Genomic DNA, 19105 nt, shown 5'->3' with positions numbered 1-19105 from the left:
TAGACCATGTAAAATACCATCAACAACCGTCTGTCAAAGTCCAAATAAAGAATTCAATGAAGAAGAGAAAGAAGTTACACCTCCTATTGAAAAGGTCCACTTTTCATTTGGAAAGCCTTCATGAAAAAATTCCCAGGTGCTTTTTGCCTACTTGTATTACTACAAAAGGCAACATTCCTGTGGCTATTAGTCTAAATAACCTAGGCAAAAATGCAAACTACCTTGCACAATCCTGGATTTTTAAAGACATGTCTCCCTCTTAATATTTCATTTTATTAATACAAATACTGTTCACTATATACAGATTTCTGGCGATGTAGAGTGAAAAACATTAGCAAAATCTTTTTGAAGGCCACATCATTTTTATTCTGAAAATGATTTCATGTAATTAAGATCTGTCATCATGGCTCTGGTTATATGCTATTCTTTCTCTACTTTTAGTGAAAAGGCAAAATACAATGGAGAAACTACATGTTTTAACATTTGTACTTGTTCTCATGCTCAATGAATCAGAAGATTTCGCAACTGAAACCTCAACTGGCCACGTCCTAAGGTAAAACACATGGCAGGAAATGAAGTTTTCCATAAAATAACTCTTCTACTGTTCAATAAAACAATATATTTGCGAGCTCTCAGTAGCACACATTTCTCATGCTTTGACAGAGTCAGCACCTAAAAGGAAATGCCATCACACTAATTGAGGTTTTGTGGATGGTATTTTGAGTTTCCTGCTGCTACAGGAGTCTCTGCAGGAAATGGGCCTTTCTCTGGGAAACCCGGCTGCCTTCCCCCTTCCACATCCATTCATTCTTTTGCTGGCTTAAAAATTTAGACCAAGTTAGGACTGGAGACAACCTGTAACAAAAACACAGTCGGGGCACACAGCATTGCAGGACTGAAGGAAAATTTAGTCATTACCAAGGATAGTGTGTCATCTTACACATAAGCACACCAAGGCCCAGAAACATGATTTCAATTGTGGCCGTAGAGCAACCTGATGAGTGGGAATCTGATGACGAGAAGGTTTTTACGGAAGTAAATCACTGATGAAGAAAGAGCGCACATTCTGCCACCTGTACGACCTCTTCGGTGGCTGAGCTGTCAGCACCGCAGCCTGGTGTGACCACACACTCTCCCCGCTCCTCCCGAAGACTCAGCCGCCCATCCGGACTGAGTCTGCCCTCTGCCCCTCAAGCATTCCCTTTCTTGGGCACCACCCTCTTCTCACTTGTCTCCATGACAACACGCACACCAGGGTCTCCCGCCACAGGAGGAGATGCCGGTGAACGCCCACAGACAGAGTTCACTGGGCACTGCATGCACAGTAATTGATTCTACTGTCACAACAGCCCTAAGGAGCGAGTATCACTAACATCCCCGCTTTGTATGTGAGAAAACTGAGGTCCCAGAGCTGCTAAGTGGCAAAGCTGAGATTTGAATCCAGAAACTTGACTACTGTGCTCTGCTTCCTCTCAAAATACAACACACAAAACAAGCCTCTCCCTTCATCAAGCTGTTACCCCATGTCTCTGCTCCCATCCACATAAAAAACTGAAGAGCAGTCCATGGTCCTGGCTCCACTTTCTTATTTCCCACTCGACTCCCCTCCAGTCTGGCAGGCGTTCACACTCAGTGATGCATGGAAGGTGGTCACTCTGGCCCCACCACCCACTGCACGACGCCTGGCGCTGGCCTCTCGGGATCCACGTGGCTGCCTGCACCCTCCCAGAAGCGCTCCTCCCCCTGGCTTCACCCACACCTGCTCATCGCCCTCCCGCCCCGTTTCCTCCACTGGCTAGTCCTCTTCCACTTGACTGCAAGATGTGGGCACATCGTAGGCAGAGTCCCGCAAGCCCGCCCCCTCCTCTCCACGTGGCTTACACGGTTATCTCCAGCAGCGAACTCCAAACTCATAAATTCAACTGCCGACCTCAGTTTTCAACTCAAACAACATAAGCTGACATAGAACGCTTTTATCTCTCAACGTTTCTTCCTTTTTCACTATGGAAAATTTCAAGTACATACAAAACCAGTAAAAACAGCATGATGAATTTCCATGTAGATTAACAGCTGACATGAGCTGACAAAGCTCATGGCTAATCTCATCTCACCTGTAACTCCATCCACCTGCCACCTCCCCCCCAGGCTATCCCCAAACAGAGCCCTTTATTCCCTCCTCCAAACCTGTTCTCTGTTTTAACAAATGAGCCCCCACCATCATCTTCCCCGATTATCCAAACCCCAAAGCTACAAGTCTCTGGCTCTCCTGTCCTCTTCTATCTATGTGGACCCCCCCACACCACCTGTGAATCCCATCAGCCCCACCCCAATCCCCACCACCCTGCTCTAAGCCACCATCATCTCTTCCAGGACTAAGTCATGTCTGACTCTTTGCAACCCCATGGATTGCAGCCGCCAGGTTCCTCTGTCCATGGAATTCCCAAGCAAGAATACTGGAGTGGGTTGCCATTTCCTTCTCCAGGAGATGTTCCAGACCCAGGGATTGAACCTGGGTCTCCCACACTGCAAGCAGATTCCTTACCGTCTGAGCCACCAGGGAAGCCCCAAATAGCCTCCAACTTGGTATCAAAGCACAACAAAATCAAAACAAAACCTCTGCAGGCCAGAAGAGGGCGGCATGACACACAATATTCAAAGTGATGACGGAAAAACTTACAACCAAGAACACCCCCAGCAAGGCTCTCCTTTAGAGCTGATGGAGAAATCAAAAGCTCTACAGACAAGCAAAAGCTAAAAGAATTCAGCACCACCAGACTGGCTTTACAACAAATACTAAAGGAACTTCTCTAAGTGGAAAAGGAAAGGCCACAACTAAAAACAAGAGAATGATGAAATGGGAAGGCTCACTGGTGAAGACAACATACAGTAAAGAGAGTAAAAAATCCACACACAAATATGAGTCACCTCAAAACCAGTAATCATGAGGTGAGTACAAGCACATGGCACTTGAAATGCATTTGAAATTAAGAGACCAGCAACTTAAAACCATCATATATATACACATACAGACTGCTATATCAAAACCCAATAACCACAAGTAAAAGATCTATAATAAGTATATACACAAAAAAGAAAAGGGAATCCAAACACAACATTAAAGATAGTCATCATATCACAGAAGAACAAAAGAGCAGCAAAGGAAGAAAAAAATACCTACAAAAACAGATCCAAAACAATTGATAAAATGGCAGTAAGTCCCCTACATACGAACCTTCAATTTGTTAACTTTCAAACATGCAACATGCATTCACATGTCCAATCACGTGAGTTCACATCTCTGTAAAAGTTATCTGTAAAAGCTGGATGCCTAGGTTAACTCTGTTGAACTTACAAACAAACTGGGCTTACAAATGCACTCCCAGAATACAACTCATTCATATGTAGGAGACTGTAAGAACATATATAAGCGATAATTATCTTATATGTAAATGAATTAAATGCTTCAACCAAAAACTCAGACTGGCTGAATGATACAAAAACAAGACTCATATATATGATGTCTACAAGAGGCTTACTTCAAATCTAGTGACACACACAGACTGAAAGTGAGGGGATGAAAAGAGAAAAGAGACAGTCTATGCAAATAGAGATCAAAGGAAAGCAGGAGTAGCAATACTTGTATCAGACAAAATGGACTTTAAAATAAAGACTGTTACAAGAAATAAAGAAAGACACACTGATCTCTGATCAAAGTGTGTCCACTTTGAAGATGATCAAAGAATCAATCCAAGAAGATGTAACAATTGTAAACATGTGTGCCCAGCACAGGAAGCACCTCAGTATATGAGGCCAATGTTAACAGACAAAAAGTGAGAATTGACAGTAACGCCGTAATAGTTACATCAATGGACAGATCATCCAGACAGAATAAAAGAACACAAATCTTAAATGACACATTAGATCAGATAGACTTAAGTGATATTTATAGAGCATTCCATCTGAAAGTAGCAAGGTTCAAATGTACATGGAACACTCTCCAGGACAGCTCCCATGCGAGGCCACAAAGCAAGCCTCAGTAAATTTAAGAGAACTGAAATCATATCAAGTAATTTTTCCAACCACAACATTATGAGATTAGAAATCAATTACAGGGGAAAAAACTGCAATAAACATGTGGAGGCTAAACAGTAAGCTACTAAACAACCAATGAATCACTGAAGATATCAAAGAGGAGAGTAAAAAATACCTAAGAACAAATGAAAATGAAAACACAGTCATACAAAACCTATGGGATGCAGCAAGAGCAGTTCTAAGAGATAAGTTTATAGCAATACAAGCTTACCTAAGGAATAAGACAATTCACAAATAACAATCTAACCTCACATCTAAAGCAACTAGAAAAAGAAGAACAAACAAAACCCAAAGTTAGTAGAAAGAAAGAAGTCATAAAGATTGGCGCAGAAACGAAATAGAGATAAAGAAAATAAATGGCGCAGAAATGAAATAGAGATAAAGAAAATAAAAAGATCAATGAAACTAAAAGCTGATTTCCTGAAAAGATAAACAAAATTGATAAACCTTTAGCAAGACTCATCAAGAAAAAAAGGAAGAGGGCCTAAATCAGTAAAATTAGAAATGTAAAAGAAGTTACTACTGACATCACAGAAACACAAAGGACCATAAGAGACTACTACAAAAAAACTATATGCCAATAAAATGGACAACCTGGAAGAAATGGACCAATCCTTAGAAAGGTACAATCTCCCAAGAATGAACCAGGAAGAGAGAGAAAATATGAACAAACCAATTACAAGTACTGAAATTGAAACTGTGATTTAAAAACTCCCAACAAAGTAAACTCCAGGAACAGATGGCTTCACAGGCGAATTCTATCAAACACTTAGAAAAGAGTTAACGCCAATCCTTCTGAAACTATTCCAAAATAATTGCAAAGGAAGGAATACTTCCAAACTCATTCTATAAGGCCACCATCACCCTGATTTCAAAACCAGACACAAATACCACAAAAAGAAGAAAATTACAGGCCAACATCACTGATGAACATACATGCAAAAATCCTCAACTAGCAAACTGAATCCAATAATACATTAAAAGAATCACAAACCCTGACGAAGTGGGATTTATACCAAGGATGCAAGAATTTTTTAACACATCATTGACAAGAGACATACTTATACGTCTTTTGTTACCTGAATGTTATTGACCACCATGTTTCAATATTCACTTACATAACAAATCACTGGCTACAAGCATTAATTTCTGCAAAAATTCCCCAATCAATAATATGTTAATATCCACTAATCAATCAGTGTGACATAACACATTAACAAATTGGAGAACAAAAACCACAGGACCATTTCAATAAATGCAGAAAAAGCTTTTGATAAAATTAAACATCCATTTATGATTAAAAACTCTCCAGAAAGTGGGCTTAGAGGGAACCCACCTCAACATAATAAAAGTCATATATGACAAACCCACAACTAATATCATACTCAACAGTGAAAAGCTGAAAGCATTTCCTCTAAAATCAGGAATAACACAAAGATGTCCACTCTTGCCACTTTTATTCAACATACTTCTGGAAGTCCCAGTCACTGCAATCAGAGAAAAAAAAGGCTGGGGCAGAATCCATATTGGAAAAGAAGTAAAACTGTTGCTGTTTGCAGATGACATTATACTATACATAGAAAATCCTAAAGATGCTACTAGAAAACTTCTAGAGTTCATCAGTGATTAAGTCAAGTTGTAGGATAGAAAACTAACACAAGAAATCTGCTGCATTCCTACACACTAACAATGAAAGATAAGAAAGAGAAAGGAAACAACCACATTCACTATCACATCAAAAAGAATAAGATACCTAGGAATAAACCTACCTTAGGAGATAAAAGACTTGTACTCTGAAAACTATGAGATGCTGATGAAAGAAATCAAAGATGACACAAACAGATGGAAAGATATACCAAGTTCTTGGATTGGAAAAATCAATATTGTCTAAATGACTATACTAACCAATGCAATCTACAGATTCAATGAAAACCCTATCAAATTATCAAAGGCATTTTTCATAAAACTAGAACCAAAAATGTTTTAATTTGTATGGAAACACAAAAGATCCTGAAGAGCCAAAACAATCTGGAGGAAGTAAAGTATAGCTGTAGGAATCAGACTCATGATTTCAGACTATACTACAAAGTTACAGTCATCAAGAGTAGGGTACTGGCATAAAAACAAACATATAAATCAACAGACAGGATAGAAAGTCTAGAAATAAACCCATAGACCTATAGTCAATTAATCTAGATGGAGGCAAAAATATACAATGGAGAAAGATGGTCTCTTCAATAAGTGGTGCTTGAAAAACTGGACAGCTACATGTGAAAAAATAAAATTAGAATGTTCCCTAACACTACAGACAAAAATAAACTCAAAGTGAATCAGAGACTTAAAAGCAAGTCTGGATACTATAAAACTCCTAGAGGAAAATATATGCAGGACACTCTGACACAAATTATAGCAGTATCCTATTGGATCCATCTCCCAGAGTAATAGAAATAAAAACAAAAATAAACAAATGGAGCCTAATTAAACTTAAAAGCTTTTGGAAAGCAAAGGAAACCATAAATAAAATGAAAAGACAACTACAGAATGGGAGAAAAAATTTGTAAACAATGCAACCAACAAAGGATTAATCTCCAAAATGTACAAATAGACTACACAGCTTAAATCAAAAATCAAACCACCCAATCAAAAACTGGGCAGAAGATCTAAATAGACACCTCTCCAAAGAAGATATACAGATGGCCAATAAACACATGAAGAGATGCTCAACAATGCTCATCAATAGAGAAATGCAAATTAAAATTACGAGGGACTTCTCTGGTGGTCCAATGGTAATCTGCCTTTTAATACAAGGGACACAGGTTTGATCCCTCGTCATGCAACCCAATGGTTACAGCAGTTAAGACAAGGAAGCAACCTAAATGTCCATCAACAGATGAATGGACAAAGAAAATGTGGTACGTATATATATATATATAATACATATGTATGCATGTATGTGAGTGTGTGTATATATATATATATGTATGTATATAATGGTATATTACTACATATATATATAATACATATGTATGTATGTATGTGAGTGTGTGTATATATATATATGCATGTATATAATGGTATATTACTCAGCCATAAAGAAGAATGAAACATGCCATTTAAAGCAACATGGATGGACCTAGAGATTATCATATGAACTGAAGCCAGAGAGAGAAAAAGACAAGTATCATATGGTATCAGTTATATGTGGAATCTAAAAAAATGATACAAATTAACTTATTTACAAAATAGACTCACAAAAGGAAGAGGGGTAGGAATAAGTTAGGAGTCAGGGATTAAGATACACATACTACTATATATAAAACAGATAATCAACAAGGACCTACTGCATAGCACAGGGAACTATACTCAGTATTTTGTAATAACTCGTAAGTGAAGAATCTGGAAAGACACACACATGTAAGTGTGCATGTGTATAACTGAACTGCTGTGCTGTACACCTGAAGCTAACATGATACTGTCAATCAATCACACTTTGATAAAAATAAACTTTAAAAAGAAAGAAAAAAAGAGAAGGAGGGAGCAAAAAGATTAGTGCACTAGAATTAATCAGGTACACAGAATCAGTTTCTTCTGACCACTGAGAATCTGAGATTAGGAACCTTATCTAACGTTTTCAACACTGCAGCCCCAGGACCTAGCCTAGCGTCTGGTATGTTTCTCAAAGAAAACATAAGGATTAGTAAGTTTAAAATTCTTTCATTACCAGAATCTCCCAGTAATTGATGAAAAGAGTATGTCTTGCTCAGAGAGCCAGTCCTCCATAGAGGCCGAGCAGGGAGTGAGTGACTCCCGGGGTGAAAGCTTAGTCTTGCCTGAATAATCCTTATTGCCTTGCAGTATCTCTATTCTGATCTCCTTGACATCTCTAAGGTTACCCAGACTGTTTACACTGGATCCTTAAAAGGAAAAAACGTGAGCCCGAGTTCAGAGCTCAGTTCCCTGCATCAGCAGGACTCTACAGGGCCCAGGTAAGAGGTGTTAACATCACAGGATGGCCGTTCAGGGATCCTGCAGAGGGAACCGTGCAAGTCCAGAAAGGACCCTCCCGGCGGGGTGAGCGCCCCGTTCAGGACGCAGGGTCCCAGGGACTAGGAATCAGAGACGTGGCGCTCCCCTCTGGTTCCAGGCTCTGTCCCCTCTGCTGAAGAGGCAGAGGCCAAGCAACCCTTGGGCTGCCTCCCGGGCTGGAGCTGACGGGAAGTGACGCGTGGGGAAGTCTGTGAAGCGCTCTCGCCACATGGCAGGGCCGGCAGATGAGGGAACCCGGATGTGATCCGGCCAGACCTGAGGAGCCGGTGGTGCCCTCGCGTCCAAGCTGAGGGCCCGCTCTATGGCGGGGATCGGGGGCGTGTGCTCTCTGGGGGCGTGGGTGAGGTGGCGGTCACCTCACACCACGGAAGTCACCTCACACCGCGGAGGTCACCTCACACGGCGGCGGTCACCTCACACCGCGGCGGACACCTCACACCGCGGTGGTCACCTCACACCGTGGAGGTCACGGCTCCCGATGCCCCCAAGCTTCACCCAGACCCCGCCCCCAGCTCCTGCTCTCCTTCTGTAGTGGAGGAGTGGAAACGAGAAACAGGAGAGGAGTGGCTGCTGGAAAAAATCTGCCCCTGCCTCCCCCAAAGCGATGCCACAACTGGAATCACCCCACAAATCTCTGACTTCTGGGTGTGAAAACCCTCAGCTGTTCACGCTAACAGAGCTTACACTGACTTTCTGTCAAGTTTTCTTCAACTTGGCTCAAAATAACCTCTCACAAGTCTCCATAGTTTTGTCCTGGCAAATTTTGAAATGCTACTCTGAGGGATTAGCAAACTACAATCAAACCATAGGCCAAATCCAGGTGTTCTGGTAAATACCATCTCACTGGCAAACAGCCCCACCAATTTGCCCACATGCTGCCTACGGCCATCCTCACATGACAAAGGCAGTTTTGTAGTTGTAACTAAGCTTGGCCCTGGACGCCTAAAACATTCACTATCTTGCCCTTTAAGGAAAGGCTGCCAAACTCAACTCTTAATTCCACCTGCCTCAAAATACAAAAGAAAAAAGTACAGTCCAAGCCTGCTAAATAAACTGCTTTTTCTTCAAAACTGGCAAGATTTCACTTTTCAAAATGGAATTCTAACAAATATCACATTTACAGAATCAGCACTTTTGTGTGTTGAACAAACCAAAAAAAGTATTTTCAGATTTATCATCAGTGGGAAAAGCATATTTTCCTACACATCCATAAATCTATTATGCTGAACTACTTTTACACAGACTCCTCAAAATCACACGAGCGTAAAGCTGAATCCACAAATACACCACTCTTGGTCCCAAAGCAATTTTCTGAAAGTAGAATAAGCTTGAAAAGTGGAGCCTAAATAATGCTCTCTTACATTAAATTCTATTATTAACACTAAAAACTAAACTACAGCAACAATATAATTTCTGACCATGTTTATAGAAGTGGATAATCCTTCTTTATATAAAATACATAGTTTTTTAACTGTTATAAATACTTATAAAACTAAGCTAAACACAAACCAAGTATTTGAAGAATCATTCAAAAGAAAAATCAAATATCTAATTTATGTTTTTAAAAGAAAATGGGGTTACTCCCAGAGGGAAAGGGTAAGGATCCTTTACTTTCCAGCCCGTGACACCCCTTCGGGTTGGTGGATTAGCCCTTCCATGGTCTGAATGTGGAGGAAAAATTCTGTACATGGGAAGGTAACGAGAGCTCACTCACCTTCCTTTCTCAGTTGTTAGTGCTTTCTCCCTTTTGATGAATTAAGAAGGTGTTCTAAAGTAGGGATAAGAACAAGGACTTTGAGACATGGTGCCAAAAAAAGAAAGAAAAGGCAAGCTACTCATAAAATTGAGGCTCTAAAGGAAGATCTCTTCCTAAAATAGCACCCTAAACCTTATGCCTGTGAGGTCAGTTCCCTCCGTTGCTACAACACTCCCTTCATCAGAAACAAAGCCATCCATTCTGAGTTTCAAGGGAACGACTGGAGTATGTGGCTATCGTCTGTTCAAATCAGTTGTCCTATGTCACATTTGGAGAAGTTCTGGAGAGAAATATAACAAACCTGCCCAGACTGTCCCTCAAAGGGATTCAAGCTCATCTAAAGCCGCTGTGGTAATCCAGGCCTAACCATGTGCAGACTGCAAGCTAGGAGAACCTGCCCTGGCCCGAGATACAAACCTCCTGGCGAACGACATCTGCAGTTCTCTCCAAGTGATCAGGTCTCCTTTTGGATTTCATTACACTTTAATAGAAAGTAAAATTAGGTTATTTAAGTATTATCCTCCTAAAAATTAATTATAGTATTAATTATTGTGACTATCCAGTACCTGTGAGTGGAAAGGAACACCATCCAGTACACAATATAACTGGCTGTCCAGGATACAATATAACATTATGAATCCTAGAGAACAGCCCATGGGAATCTACAAACTAACTAAAGCTTACAACCCACTGACACCAGGCACAGTTCAGAAAGATGCTACGACCTGCCTCCAACCGTCTTCAGCAGGTCCAGGCTCTTTGAAAATCCACTGCCAACGACACTGAAGATGACCACTCACCTGCTCCGAGTGAGGTGGCGCAAAGCGCTGGGTGTCAATCTCAGCAGAGCCGCCTGAGTGCAGATGGCGCCCACAGAGCCTCGCAGCAGCCTGGGGATCATGACCACCATGGTGTTTCCTGGGAGACAGCAAACTCAAAGTCACAACATTCCAAGAAAAAGGAGGGAAACATCAGACTGTCTTAGGGGCCAGTGAAAATGAGTTTGGATTTTTGTTGCTGATGCTACAAGCTGATCTAACAGCAAAACAATTATAAACCTAACTTTACCCTGACAAAACTGCTGCTGCTATTTAGAGTTGAGTCAACTGATCCCCACAACACATGCATATGTATCAATAATTATCGGTGCTGTCAAATATTCCTGTCCTCTATTAGTTTCCAAAATCTTTGACCAAGCTCGTGGGACTGATCTTACACTATCACAGAAGAGGACAGCAGATTTTATAACTGCCTAGTAATTATATTCCGCCCAGAGCACCACATAAGTCTTTAATATTTCTTATGAGATAAAGAGAAAAGGGCAGACAAATTTTCTGAGGTTCACAGCAATGAGAATAAACAGACTCCAACCACAGGCAGTAAAATAAATAACACAAATACCTCAGTAAATGAAAAGAATGACAGAAAAGACTCAAAAGAGCACCTATACAAAGCACCTATTCTACGAGTCCAGTCATACATAGTACAAAAACAGAAAAAAATGAACCTGTCAAGCTGGAAATCAAATGAGCAGTTACCCATGGTGAGGTGGCCGTAACAAAGTTGTTTCTTAATCTGAATGTTGATTATATGGGTATTTTCATTTTGAAAAAAAGTCCTCCAACACAAGAGGAGTTTCAAAGCAGTCAAAATACTCCAAATGGTACCATAATGATGGATACATGTCATCAAACACTTGTCCACATCCACAGAACATACAACACCAAGAGTGAGCATGCTGTTAGACTTGGGATGGCTCTCCGAGTCAGTGCAGGTTCACCGATTATAACCAAGGCCCCACTCCGGTGGGGGCTGTGGGGACGATGGGGGGCTGTGCATATGTGGGGGCAGGCAGTGGAAGGGAAACCTCTATACTTGCCTTCAATCTTGCTGTGAACCTAAAATTGCTCCCCCCAAAAAATTTTGTCTTAAAAATTCAACCAAGCAGTCTTAAGATTTATGTACTTTCGCTTACATGTCAAATTTCAAAATCAAGTTTAAAGAAAGAAAGAAAAAAAAAAAACAGAAAGATTCTCCAACACATCAAATTCTAAAAACTACTGCCTATCAGAAAAACCACTCATCGGGAGTCAGATGATATATTTTTTTTTGCTTCCTATCACTCTGTTCTTTCTCTGCTAATTCTAAAATCCTTCTTTGCTTAAAAGGGCTTCCCAGGTGGTGCTAGTGGTAAAGAACTCACTTGCCAATGCAGGAGACATAAAAGACATGGGTTCGATCACTGGGCTGGGAAGATCCCCTGGGGAAGGGCATGGCAACCCACTCCAGTACTCTTGCCTAGAGAATCCCAAGGACACAGGCATCTAACCCTACAATCAATGGGATCACAAAGAGTCGGACATAACTGAAGCGACTTAGCAAGCAAGCACACTGCTAAGGATGGCCACTTGTAACAAGTGATATTGCCACATATATCTGTCCTTTCCTATCTTAGTTGGCTTCAGAATAAATGAAAACATATGTAAACACTCTATTTCCTGAGCTCTTTGGGAGGTACCACATAAATGAACTGCAACAAATACAATGTTAGAAAATATTCAAGTGAAGTCTACATTCCTACTCCAAGGGAAGTGTGCTACATTCCTACTCCACACTCATTAATTTAGCCCTTCATTTGACCAATATTTATTATTAAGAGCCCATCATGTAGCAGGCCCTGGGGCCACATGAACAAAACAAAGACCTTTGGGAGCTTGAAGATACTTTAGAAGATACAGACAGGAAATGAAAGTAAATAAATTGAGAGGTGACAATTATCATATGTAATTCATTCAGTTACAATGAAATCATATTAAAAAGCCACTGCTCTCTAACTAGCCTTTGGATAAAAGATCTATTTCTTGCCATTGTGGATAAACATGCTACTTGCTGTTTTTCTCTCTAGTAAATGAACGAAGTAAAAGGCCTCTTTCCACCTCATGTAAAACGTAGTTTCTCTCCTCTGAACGTGCTAAACCAAAAATGGTATATTAATCACTGAAAGAAGGAAGGCAAAACTTACTTCAGAGGTCCACGAGAGTTTGGGAGTCATTAAGTATGTGGCTGGCTGGCTGGCTGGCTGGCTGACATGCAATATCCTGAGCCTGGAATTACACTGAGTCCTCTGGCATACACACGGGTTGGAACACAAACAGTGCCATCTACTGAAACTCTCACCAAGTTCCTACAACAGCAGAGACAACATGTAAGAACAATGTTTGGGAAGCTGTTCAAATGCACTGCCATCTCGGGACTTCCCTGGTGGCACAGCGGATGGGAGTCCACCAGCCAATGCAGGGGTATGGGTCCAATCCCTGGTCCAGGAAGATTCCACACGCCTAGGAGCAATGAAGCCCATGCGCCACGACTACTGAAGTCCGTGCTCCACAACAAGAGAAGCACGTGCTCCACAACCCCTGCTCACCACAACCAGAGAAAGCCCCTGACCCACAACAAAGGCCCTGCACAGTCAAAAACAGATAAATAGACTTGTTTAAAAAACAAACAAAAAACTGCACTCCTGTCTGTTAACGGTAAAAGCAAAGGCTCATTGTAATAAGCAAGCACCACCTCACAGCCAGCCTACTCTCCACAACGTCCCCCCTTCCATCCATTCCTCATGTTCCCACTTCTCTTGTCTGTTTTTCTTGCTGCTTCTCTCTTTCATCTTTCTTGTTGTTGTTTCATCGCTCAGTCGTTTCCGACTCTTTGCAACCCCATGTACTATAGCCTGCCAAGCTCCCCTGTCCACAGGATTTCCCAGACAAGAGTACTGGAGTGGGTTGCCATGTCCTCCTCCAGGGCATCTTCCCCACCCAGGGATCGAACCCGTGTCTCCTGCAGCGCAGGTGGATTCTTTACCGCTGAGCCACCAGGGACACCCACTCATCATTCTTGAACCGTCTGTATGTCCTGCTGCTTAGGGTCTCCACCCCATGAACAACCAGACCAGTGACTGGGCTGATAACAGGTACATGTCATTTGGGACCAAACTCCCTGACAAAATTTAACTGATAAGTAGGCAAACATGGACACACTGTTCTGCTCAATATTTTGGACATCTATTGCTACAATAAGTTACCCTCATCTAAGACACATCTTTTAGTGATTATACTGTTTGATCTACTGCTCAACTTGAGCTGGAAAACAAAGAACACTTAATTTTTAAAAGCTGTTTTCTTTAAAATTCTAAAATCTTGTTTCTTAACAATAGTAACCATAACCAAGAGTGCCACCTACTGGTAAATAAAGGGTATTTTATCAAACTGTGTTTAAAGTGCCTTCTAAAGCAATAGGGTATTTAAAGAAAAAACCTATCCATATTTTGAAATACATCCAGTGGCTTCATATAGTCAACGAAAGTATTAATTAACTATAGAAAATTAACATATACTAAGTAATTTACTACTAGACCTCATCAATGAATTTGGTAAGGTCCCAATATACAAAATTAATGCAGAGAAATCTGTTGCGTTCTGATACACTAACAATGAAAGATCAGAAAGAGAAATTAAGAAAAGAATTGCAATTACCATACATCGAAAAGAATAAAATACTTAGGAATAAACCTACCTTAGGAGATAAAAGACCTATACTCTTAAAACTACAGGAAGCTGATCAAAGAAATCAAAGATGACACAAACAAATGGAAAGATAGACCATGGTCTTGGGTTAGAAGGATCAATACTGTCAAAATGACTATATTACCCAAGGCAATCTACAGATTCAATACAATCTCTATCAAATTACCAATTGAATTTTTCACAGAACTAGAACAAAAAAAATGTTTTAATTTGTATAGAAACACAAAAAAAACCCTGAAGAGCCAAAACAATCTTGAGAAAGAAATGCAGAGCTGAAGACTCCATGACTTCAGACTATACTACAAAGCTACAGTCATACAAAGAGTATAGTACTGGCATAAAGACTAACATATAGATCAGTGAAACAGGATACAAAGCCCAGACAGAAACCCACACACCTATGGTCAATTAATCTATGACAGAGGCAAGAATATACAATGGAGAAAAGATAGTCTCTTTAATAAGTGGGGCTGCAAAAACTGGACAGCTACATGCAAAAGAATGAAATTAGAATACTCCCTAACATCACATACAAAAATAAACTCAAAATGAATTAGAGACCTAAATGTGAGACTGGATATTATAAAAATTGTGAAGGAAAACATAGACAGCACTCTCTTTAACAGAAATCACAGAAAGAATTTTTTTAATCTGTCTCCTAGAGTAATAAAAATTTAAAAAATAAGCAAATGGGACCTAATTAAACTTAAAAGTTTTTGCAAAGCAAAGGAAACCATAAACCAAATAAAAAGACAACCTGCAGAATGGGAGAAAATATTTGCAAACAATGTGACTGACCCACAAGGGCTTAATCTCCAAAATACACAAACAGCTCTATATTAAAAAAATTACTCAATCAAACAATCGGCATAAGATTAAACAGACATTTCCCCAAAGACATACAGACAGCAAAGAAGGCACACGAAAAGATGCTCAACATCACTAATTATGAGAGAAATGCAAATAAAAAATACAATGAGGTATAACCTCACACCAGTCAGAATGGCCATCAACAAAAAAGTCTACAAATACTAAATGCTAAAGAGGGTGCAGAGAGAGGAACAATTCTACACTATAGGTGGGAATGCAAATTGGTATAGCCTTTACGGAGAAGAGTGTGGAGGCTCCTTAAAAAACTAAAAATAGAGCTACCATATGATCCTTCAATCCCACTCCTGGACATGTACCTGGAGAAAATCACAACTGAAAAGATACACACACTCCAATGCTCACTGCAGCACTCTTTACAAAGTCAAGACATGGGAGTAACCTAAATGTCCACTGAAAGATGAAATGCATACAAATGTGGATAAAATACACAATGGAATATTACTCAGCCTTAAAAAAAGAATGAAATAATGCTATTTGCAGCAACACGGGTGGACCTAAGATGAACATACGAGGTGAAGTCAGAGAAAGACACTCATGTGGGATCACCTACACGTGGATCTAAAGTATGATATAACTGAACTTATCGACAAAACAGAAACAGACTCACAGACACAGAAAATAAACTTATGGTTACCAAAGAGGAAGGGGGGGTATATGTTAGGAGATTGGGATTAACATACACACACTACCATATATAAAACAGATAACCAGTGAGGACCTACTGTATAACACAGGGAACGATACTCAGTATTATGTAAAAACCTCTAAGGGAAGAGAATCTGATATATATATACATGTATGTATAATATAACTGAATCATTGTGGTGTTCACCTGAAACTAAGGGATATTATAAATCAACTATACTTCAATAAGGGCTTCCCAGGCGGCCTGCCAATGCAGAAGACACAAGAGATGCAGGTTCGATCTCCTGGAGTAGGAAATGGCAACCCACTCCAGTATTCTTGCCTGGAAAATTCCATGGACAGAGGAGCCTGGCAGACTACAATCCGGGAGGTTCCAAAGAGTAGGACACAACTGAGCATGCATGCACTCATACTTCAATAAAAAAAGAAAATTAAAATGGCCACATTTTAATGCCACATTCAAAAACTTAAAAAGTAAACAATACAAAACAAAAAGGAAAACACCTATCCATATCTTGGAATGTGTCCAATGGTTTTATTCATTCAATGTAAGCATTAATTAACTATAGAAAATTAACATATATTAAGTAATTTTCAAAACCATACAAAAAAGAACATTCCATCAACGTTTGCATCCTCATTTGGGCCTTACCTCACCAAAAAGTTATTTTATTTCTGGAACAGAGAAAAGTATCATAAATACTCAATGAAACACACAGCCATTTAAGTAGTCCTACAAGCAACAGATTAAATTTAAGATTTAAAATGAACTATACTAGCTTCTGTTCAACAAGTACATTCAAATCATTTAACAATTACTGGGGCACCCAGCACTATTTTAGGTTGCGGAGACACAATAAAGAACCAGACACAAGGCCTTTGCCATCACATGAAGCTTTTATCACAATGTCTACAGCAGCTAATAAACAGATACGTAAAAGAATAAACAGATAAGTAAAAGACACAGATCACAGTAAGTGTGCAAAGGAAATAAGAGTGATGGAGGCTGGGGAATATCAGGACAGGTCTCTCTCAAGAGGAGTCTCAGCTGAGACCTGAACTATGAGGAAGAGGCGGCCAAGTGCAGAGCAAAGGAGCAGAGGCCCCATCACAGAAACCACGCTGGTGTGTGAGACGGAGCACATCCAGTGTGACTGGAGGGCAGAGAGCCAGGGACCATGACAGACGAGCCCCAGCATGGAGACACATGCCAGGCCACGGCAGGCCACGGCTAGGGGTAGGCCTTCTTCTAAAGGCAAAGGGAGGCAACTGGAGGGTTTGAACAAACCAGAGGAGGGTCATGATCTCATTCACACTAAAGGATCACTCCGGCTTGCCTTGTAAAGAACAGACCAAGAGCTGAAGCAGGAAGTTCAGTTAGAAGGTGCCAGGCTAAGCTCAGACAGAATAAAACTAAGACAGAAACAGATGAACATGGACTAGATTTTGGAACTAGAGCCCTATCACTTGCTGAGACAGGATGATGTGTGAACAAGCAGTGAGAGAAAGAAAAAAAAAAAAACAAGAATGCCTCAAAGAGCATGAAGGCACAGAAATAAACTCAGAACTAGCACGGCACTTGCTGATTTAGAATCCCAGGTGCCAGTGAGGAAGCACAGGGGTTCTCAGCATTTGAAAAGGGGACCAGAGTGAAATACAAGTTACTGCAGAGTGCTGGACTCAGAACCAGCAGAATCGGGCTCAGATCTGACTCCTTTCTAGCTTTTGACCTTGGGCCAGTCACCTCTTCCCCTTTTTAAATGGAAATGGTGAGACTACCTCACTGGGTTGCTGAAAGGGGTACATGTCTGGGAAAATACCTGGCAGGCAGGAGGATCACTTAAAAACAACCCCAATCTAGAGGGGCAGTGGGTTATGTGCCAAAAAAACAACTGCCCAGCCTGACCTACAACAACACTCATAAACATAGCTGCTATGACATAAGTATGACCTAGTTCTAAATTCAATCTCATGCTAAGAATTTTGGTCACTGTTGTTTATAAGCAGCATTACGATTTTTAAAAAATTATTTTTAAACCATAAATGTGATCTCAAATGACCGTACAGCTTCTAGTAAACTTGTTTTTGTCATACTCTCAAGAGTCCAAAGATATCTCATTATGAAATGTGTCCACTCTTTTCTAGGAATAATAGTAGTTCAGTAGTCACTGTTATGTTTTATTCAAAAACGTTGGGTGGCATAAAATAAAGCATCACCGGTTTTGCTACAGTTTTACTTTCTTCAGCACAGTATGCACTCAAACTGACAGAACCATAAGGGGACCCACCTCTGGCCAAACAAGGGATGTGGCAACAGATGGCATGATGAAAGCAGTACGCAAGGCCAAGGAGACCCCCAAATCAGGTCTCAAGGGAACCAGCACCACTCTAGAGGAAAATCTGAGCAGAGAAAATCTGAGTGCCAGAGCTGTCTATTTAACCCAGCCCTGCTTCAAGCACCATCAGATCACAGATGGCGCTGAAGGTCATGAAGACCCAGTTTCCGGGCTCAGCCAGGCCGGAGTTCTCACCATAGCTTACTGCCATTCATGGGCTTGGTCCCTTTCAGCAAGTTTCTAAACCTAAGCCTCTAACCCTCAGGTTTCCCAATGTTAAAAATAGGAGTGATACCTATACCTCATTGTTTTAATAACATGATGCATGTAAATACCATCTGCTACAGGGTCTGGCACACAGTGCCACCTACTATTAATAAAATGGTTCATTCACTTTTCTTTTTCCATTTGAGGTAATACCTACTCAAAGAAAACTTGGAAAATTACAAAAAAATTATAAAGAAAAATTACCCAACAACTTCTGTAACTTTTAGGATTACTAACTTCAGATTTCAAAATTCCTCAGCAAATTGCTTTTGACAGACCCAAAAACAATTTGCTTTCTAAAGGGTCTACCAATTTACACTTTCATGAACGAAATATGCCCCCATTTCTGGACCTTCAAAAACAACTCACCTTTATTCTGGAGGTACTTATGCTCAGAAGTACTAAAGAACAAAAAAGATTCCCAACCTCAAAATGATCACTGGGACTACAGTTCTGACACTAACAACTCTCTTCTGTCCTCCTCTCTC

The 19105-nt window shown here is 40.4% G+C and overlaps 1 protein-coding gene across 11 annotated transcripts in view; it reads right to left on the bottom strand.

Annotated features, from left to right (window-relative positions):
- OXNAD1 (oxidoreductase NAD binding domain containing 1) overlaps positions 1-19105 on the bottom strand; it is a 45723-nt gene that overhangs the window by 24826 nt on the left and 1792 nt on the right. For 6 of the 11 annotated variants that reach the window (XM_065943493.1, XM_065943488.1, XM_065943490.1 and 3 more), the window contains exons 2-3: positions 10696-10813; positions 10313-10376 (exon numbers count right to left, since the gene is read on the bottom strand). In XM_065943493.1, the coding sequence (XP_065799565.1) occupies positions 10313-10376; positions 10696-10805 (174 nt within the window). In that variant the 5' untranslated portion in view covers positions 10806-10813. Of the gene's footprint in view, positions 1-10312; positions 10377-10695; positions 10814-12917; positions 13080-19105 lie in introns of all 11 variants that reach the window. The other 5 variants (XM_065943484.1, XM_065943486.1, XM_065943489.1 and 2 more) reach the window with 2 other exon arrangements.

Source organism: Muntiacus reevesi, chromosome 8 (assembly GCF_963930625.1).
Source record: "Muntiacus reevesi chromosome 8, mMunRee1.1, whole genome shotgun sequence".
Lineage (NCBI taxonomy): Eukaryota > Metazoa > Chordata > Mammalia > Artiodactyla > Cervidae > Muntiacus > Muntiacus reevesi.
This window is presented reverse-complemented; position numbering and strand designations above follow the sequence as displayed.